At 34.7% G+C, this 7339-nt stretch overlaps 1 protein-coding gene across 1 annotated transcript; it reads left to right on the top strand.

The window, feature by feature from the left end:
- Positions 1-14: 14 nt before the first annotated feature.
- Positions 15-7163, top strand: LOC132757609 (protein PTHB1-like). The gene is made up of 7 exons (XM_060748931.1): positions 15-27; positions 1012-1090; positions 1876-1963; positions 2515-2610; positions 3636-3765; positions 5212-5393; positions 7069-7163. Exons 4-7 carry the CDS (start codon positions 2562-2564, stop codon positions 7161-7163), a joined length of 456 nt encoding a protein of 151 aa, XP_060604914.1. The 5' UTR covers positions 15-27; positions 1012-1090; positions 1876-1963; positions 2515-2561.
- The last annotated feature ends 176 nt before the right edge of the window (positions 7164-7339 follow it).

Here is a 7339-nt window from a genome sequence, read left to right as displayed (position 1 = left end):
CGTGGTCAGGCAACTGGAGTGTTACAAGTATGTTCTGTACCCAGTTTGTTTGATTTATAAGTTGATTGAAACATATTTTTGGTCATATCTTTGTGGTCAATCTACCTATTCAGAATTCCTGGATGTCTGAAAAAGAAATTTGCAATTTTGCTTAAAGTGACCGGACTACTTACCAGTATGTTATGTGTTATTCGAGTAGCATGTTGAAAGTTTTCTTGTAGTATCAATTATTTCATTACAACTTCTTGTAACTTATTTAAAATTGGCTACAAATCCTGACTAGATTGACATTCGTATTGATAACAAATATTTATAACCAATAACATTTGCTAAATTTATCAAATTATGTAAGCTTAGATTTACACTTTGTATCTATTGAATGACTTTAAAGCAGCACACCTCCAGATTCATGCTTATTTTCATGAAAATTTTGAAAATGTATTGAAAAGTAAAAAATTACAAAGTGAACAAAGGAAATAATTTTCAAATGGCAAACGGCACTTACAAACCATAAAAACTACCAAAAAAGGGTCAAAATATGCAAAATTTTCCTGACTGTGTTGTAACGCAATAGAAAGATAGTAAAAAATACTGCAAAATTGGCCATAAATGGCGCATAACATGAAAATCATTATATTTATCTTGAATTTTTTTACTTTTTTGAAAATCTCAGTAATTTTTGTCAAGTATGATTATCTTTAAATATTTTGGCTCATCTCGAGGCATGCAGCTTTAAGGGCTCAGAGATATGCAGCTAAATGCACCATTTTTGCACCTTCAATGAAATTACTATAATATATGACCATATGAGCCGCGTCACGACAAAACCAACGTAATGCGTTTGCGACCAGCATGGAACCAGACCAGCCTGCGAAACCGCGCATTCTGCTATTCGCTTACCAACCCTATTACAAGCAAGTAGAAAAATTGATAGCGAACGGCATGGATCCATGCTGGTCGCAAACGCACTATGTTGGTTTTGTCATGACGCGGCTCAATTATGTATTACAGATACCAAGTTTTAGCTGTGGCTACGGAGGCAAAATCTAGAGAAGAGTCTCAAAATATTAAAAGTGGCAAGAGAGTTACGGTAACAACAACCATTTATTTATTACTTTTGATTCATGTGACCAACCCTTAAATGCGTGTATTTTCCCTGTATAATTTTTATTTTAATACTGCACATTTGTAACGTCGCTTTTCATTGGATAATCGTGACGTCAATATAGTTTTATATACACTGCTGCCGTCATTTTATGAAGAAATCTCACTTTTTCACTAAAAATGATGCTTGCTGTATTATAAATTTGTTATCAATATTTCTTCCTTACTACATGTAATATTATATGATCTATAAATAGCTTTAAAATGACTTTCTCCAATTGGTTAAGATGTAATTTTCCGTAAAAAGAAACTAGTGAATATCAAAGTATATGATCTCGGTCAATATTAAATTTTTTCAGTACATATCACATCATATTCACCAGCTAAAAAGGCCATATTTTTATAATAATGTATTCCCATGCTGTTTTTGTGACTTTGTTAATATGTTATTGCAAGACTGTGTATCTATTTTGATGTGATGTCATTTTGCAATATTCAAACCTAGCATAAACACACACAATGTTAGCGTTACACTATAAGCTTGTTAATATAAAAGTGATTCTTTTGTTATATTAACTGTTTTTATTTTGAATATGTAATATAAAGTGAATATCATTTTTGAAAACCTTTGCTGTATAATACTGTTTTATCATTTATGCACAAGTAAAATGATACTTAACGTCATGATATTTGTTGGGGTGTTTTTTTTCATATTTGAGTCATTCCTATTATTTACCCACATTATAATTGCTATTTCTTCATTTATTATAGTTTGATTGGAGTTTTAACATTGGAGAACAGGCCCTGGATGTTTCTGTGATATCATTTCCCACCGCTCCACCCTCTATACTAGTCTTAGGTAAGTTCAAACTAAATATTGTTGAAATGTTTTTTTTTGAGTATTTCTTCCCTTTATAGAGCTATTCCAATGCATGTATGTGCAAGGTTCTTTTGCATGTCCATAGTAGTTCCATAGCAATTATGTATTCACAGTTTGATTGCAGTTCAGAGCATGGGGAAAAAGGAAGAACACACAGTTTTCAGTACAAGGCTATAGATTATGAATTTAGGATATCTTGGACAAGTTATATTACCCTTATAACCTATGTTAGGAACAAATGTATAATACTTTAAAGAAGCAATTCAAAGAAAGATTCATAATTTATGAATAAAAAAAACTTGCAAAAGTGACTTAAGTCATATATATATATATATAGGTAATTTAAACATTGTATAGAATATAATTTCAAAAACAGGGTCAGTTTTACAATATATTGTCATTTAAGTGCAGTAAAGGGTTAACTTCTATAAAATTTTAGTAGTAGGTAAGCTGTTAGAGCAATAACATGATGATTTATATTTTATGTTAGTTAAAGATATGGAATCTAATAATTATGTAATTTTTTGCAGGAGAAAGAAATTTATTCTGTCTAACAGAGTCTGGACAGTTGAGATACATGAAGAAATTTGAATACGATGTTAGTTGTTTTAATCCATATGCCTCTAGTAAGTATAAGTTGTTTTAAATAGATATTTTCATATAGATTTTGTGGTGGTTGTGTTGATTGTTTTTTACTCCGGATCACGGCAGTAAGCCATCCTGAGCACAGTTCAGGAACTTCTTTATATGCCAAAGTAAAGGTACACTAGTGCAAATGACTGTAGCAAAGATTTCATGATCATTCACAATTATAAGAATCTTACACTGGCTACCAGTTTTGACAGTAATATCTAGCTGGAGGGTAACTTTTTATGGCGGTAATGAGGCTGTGCCGAGTTTCTGCTGACCAGTTACCGTAGAGCTAGATATTCCCGTCTGTACCGAAAGCCTGTGTTTGATTCTTTTTCTTGCATATTACATATCAATTATTTTCAGAATAGAAATTACGGAAACTAATATTCTCATTATGCACTATTTTTCTTAGTAGTGCATGAACTTACAACATCATTCATAACGGTAAACTGACGTCATCCTAAGAACACAATTCATTCATAAAAGGCACATGGTAATGATGTCATTCAAAGCACGCGAATTGTCTTACATGGGGGGTGTAAGACAGGTTTTTCTGGCACCATTGTAAATGGTAGATAATCTTGTCTGATATGCAAGAAAAAAGTTACCTGCACCATCCAGGAATCAAACACGGGTTCACAGTCCAACGCTATACCTATTGAGCTAACTGTACTGCTCTGCATACATTCAAATGGTAACCATGACTTATATATAGCTCCAGTTTGACCCTACCCAATGCTGTCTGTTGCTCAGATGTTTTGTATTTTTAAAAATAAGACAGTTATCTATATGGACTGTTATTTATATACGGTTATCTATGGATTTCATAGCTGGACAAGTTTATTCAACAAAATCTATATTTTGTGTTATTGTTAAATTTGATATGTTATTTTATAAAAATACATTTTTAAAAATGCTGATTTTGTCTTTATATCTATGCCTTCATTATAGTGTATTTGAGAAATAGTTATGGGTTTAAACGGTATATGAAATGAGACTTTCTTTATTTATGTTTCAGTTACGGAGGGAACTATAAATTATTTAATAGCGTCGCACACACAGACGTTAATGGTATATCAAGACATATGTCTCAAGTGGGCGGCTAAAGTTGACAGCGTGCCCGTCATGGTTAGAGTTGGAAACTTTCAGTTAGTATTTCTTTTCTTTCTATGTCAATTTCATGAAGGATAGCTCTCCACAGTCATAAATTACATTTCAGTTTCATAGAAAGTCCTAAGTGTATTATAAGTCCTAGGACATTAAACCATATATAGTACTTAAGACCTTTTCGATAAATGGTTTTACCTTCAGTCATAGACTGTAGACTATAATTAAATTCATTTTTCTAAGAAAAGTTTAAAAAAAAATATAATGAAACACCCTTTTATTCACCATTCTGTATAGCTATTCTGAAATTGAAAGATTCACGAGGTAGGAGTCATAACTTAGGAATTTACTTTGAAATACAAAATTTTCTTAGTTTTGGTCTTAAGACTTATGACTTTGTATGAAATGCATCCCAGGTTTCAAGGTCATAAATGAATTCTCAGCTGTGTCTGTCCGCAGTACTTTAAATAAGTAGGAGGCCATTTTACTGTAAACAGAACAAAGGAGAGCAAGAGAGTTCATTTTGTAAAAAAAAGGATTAACAATTTCACAGGCATGATTCTGTCCTAGGAATCAAACTTATGAACCAAGACAAATTCATTATGATGATTTCAACATTTATATTGATAATAGATAAGATATCAGACAAATTTTTACTGGTAGGGAACACATGCTGTTTTTCCTGCTATTGTCCATATTATCAGCTGGATAAAGCCTTGCCTGATAAACTTATATATCTCCAGTCAGTATATAAGTTTATCTCCAGTCAGTATATCTCATTGTTAGCCTATGATGACGTCACATGGTTAACAGCAAAACAAAACTACATATGAGCCACGTCACGACAAAACCAACATAGTGTGTTTGCGACCAGCATGGATCCAGACCAGCCTGCACATCCGCGCAGTCTGATCAGGATCCACGCTGTTTGCTTACCAACTCTATTACAAGTAGAGAAACTTATAGCGAACAGCATGAATCCTGATCAGACTGTGCGAATGCTCAGGCTGGTCTGGATCCTTGCTGGTCGCAAAGCCACTATGTTGGTTTTGTCATGAAGCGGCTCATATAGATGTTGTTTTATTGGGGAAAAGTAAGAATGAAACCATATAAATGATCTAAAAACATTATTAAACTAGACAAAAGCAGGATAAATCAAATACATGGTTGGGGGTCGGGATGGAGAAGGTTTATCTGGTTCACTGCGGAAGTGTATCTTGTCTTGCTAAAGCTCGCCAAGATATACTATATCGCTCACCGGATAAATCTTCTCCATTCTGACATGAACCATGTATTCCTTATATTGTTTTTGACAAGCTCTTGTTGTTTTTCCATAGAGGTATTATGTCTTTGAGTCTTCCTTTACCAGTTCAAAAGCAAATTGGTATATTCCATTCAACTAAGTTTCATAACAAATCAAATACTAAAATAAACAATTTGAATGGTTTAAAATCATTTACAAATAATGTGGCATTATTTACGCACAGGGATCTGAAAGGAATTGTGGTGACATTAAGTGACTCAGGAAGGCTAGAATGCTCATATATGGGCACGGATCCAGCCCTGTTTATACCACCTCCCGTGGAAGCCAGGGAGTTGAACTATGCTGATATGGACAAAGAGATGGCGCAGTTACAGAAAATAATAAAAGAGAAACAGGCAAATGCAGGTACGTACAGTCGTAGGATAGAGTGTTTTTTTTTGTCAGTTTTCAAAACAACCTGTGGCTTTCTGAAGGGGAAAATGTAGCATGATAAATCAGTAAAAGAGGAAAATCAAATTCCAACAACAGAGAATTTCAATTCAATTTAACATGCATAGTACATAGCAGAGGCTATCTATAGGGATAGCTTTCTGTCTTCTAGCTGATTTAAGTCAGCTGCTGTTAAGACATGGTTCTGGTGAAGAATGTGCACAGGGCATTTTGGGGAAATATTAGCATTTTCAGGGGAAAATATACCTATTTTGGGCTAGGGGAAACCGCCTTTATTTGGCTGCAAAATACAGGGGAAAAAAAATCACTGGCATTTATGATTATCATTAAGCCCCTTGTCAGGTATATACCAGAATATGAAGATTATATTGCTGCCATTAACTTGCCTTAGAGGTTGTAAAAAAAGGTTGTACATTTTGTTGTGTATCATAAACAGACTCATGGGATTTCACTTTTTAAATTGTGATCTCAAGTTATTTTTGCAAAACTAAACGTCACCTAAGTGTAATTATGGGTTAACTCCTTATATGATTTAACCCATTACTGCACTAAGGTGAAGAAAAATAAACCAATGAAATACGGTCTTCCGTTTGGACACGTTTGGACAATCGTGACATTTTATTTATTCTGTATCCGCGATGCACGATGGTACGATGGTAAAAATGCGATGGTACGATGGTGAAAACACGTTGGTACGATGGTGAAATCCCGATGGTACGATGATGAAATCACGATGGCGCGATAGTACGATGGTGAAAACGCGTTTTCACCATCGTACCATCATGATTTCACCATCGCGTTTTCAACATCGTACCATCGCGCCATCGTGTTTTCACCATCGTGCCATTGCGTTTTCACCATCGTACCATTGCACTTTCACCATCGTACCATCGCAATTTCACCATCGTACCATCGTGTTTTCACCATCGTGCCATCGCGTTTTCACCATCATACCATCGTGCATCGCGGGTACAGAATACAGAAAACGCGATGGTACGCTGGTGAAAACACGATGGTATGATGGTGAAATCGCAATGGTACGATGGTGAAATCGCGATGGTACGATGGTGAAATCGTGTTGGTACGATGGTGAAATCGCGATGGCACGATTGTGGAAACACGATAGCGCGATGGTACGATGGTGAAAACATGATGGTACGATGGTGAAATCCCGATGGTACGATTTCACCATCGTACCATTGTGATTTCACCATCGTGTTTTCACCATCGTACCATTGTGCCATCGCGTTTTTATCATCGTACCATCGTGCATCGCGGGTACAGAATAAATAAAATGTCACGATTGTCCAAACGTGTCCAAACGGAACACAGTAATGAAATGATCACCCACCATTGTTTTTCTGACTTATTTTTGTTTAGCAAAATTGGTAATTTTTGATGTAATAGCATGTCAGCACTTGTACGGAATCAAGGATGCCTTATAAGATAAAAATCAGAACAATTTGTTTAACCTACCTCTAACCTAAACAAAACATAACTGGTCTATAAGTAGGCAAGTTGTTAACTGCTTGTGGGGAATAGGTTCTTGCACAAAGCTATTAACTGTAACATATGTCAGTGATTTTGTATCTTTGGAGATAGTCTGTATAAATTGATTATCTTATTTCAGCAATTATGCCTAATCTGTCTGGAAAAGAAGAAGATTTGACGATTAATGTCCATGTATCACCCAGTTTAGATGATGTATCTGTAAGTTTGTTTTGATTTCTCTTCTTTACTGTATATCATTCCCATATTTTTTAAAAGGATAGAAGTTTTGATGGCCCTCAGTGCATTTTTTTCCACCTAAGTAGAGTAATAATAAGACCTACCATGACTTAATTGAAAAGAAAATTTAACCCATTTAGGCCTCAAAAAGGGGAGGGGGTTGAAAAGCCATC

The sequence above is a fragment of the Ruditapes philippinarum genome, unplaced genomic scaffold (genome assembly GCF_026571515.1).
Source record: "Ruditapes philippinarum isolate M1 unplaced genomic scaffold, ASM2657151v2 ctg25315_1_1_1_1, whole genome shotgun sequence".
In the NCBI taxonomy this organism is placed as follows: domain Eukaryota; kingdom Metazoa; phylum Mollusca; class Bivalvia; order Venerida; family Veneridae; genus Ruditapes; species Ruditapes philippinarum.
This window is presented reverse-complemented; position numbering and strand designations above follow the sequence as displayed.

Coding starts and splice junctions, on each gene's coding strand:
- LOC132757609 (XM_060748931.1), top strand. CDS start 2,562: ATGAAGAAATTTGAATACGATGTTAGTTGTTTTAATCCATATGCCTCT. Junction 2,611..3,635: donor TTTTAATCCATATGCCTCTA/GTAAGTATAAGT, acceptor TTTATGTTTCAG/TTACGGAGGGAACTATAAAT. Junction 5,394..7,068: donor AGAGAAACAGGCAAATGCAG/GTACGTACAGTC, acceptor ATCTTATTTCAG/CAATTATGCCTAATCTGTCT.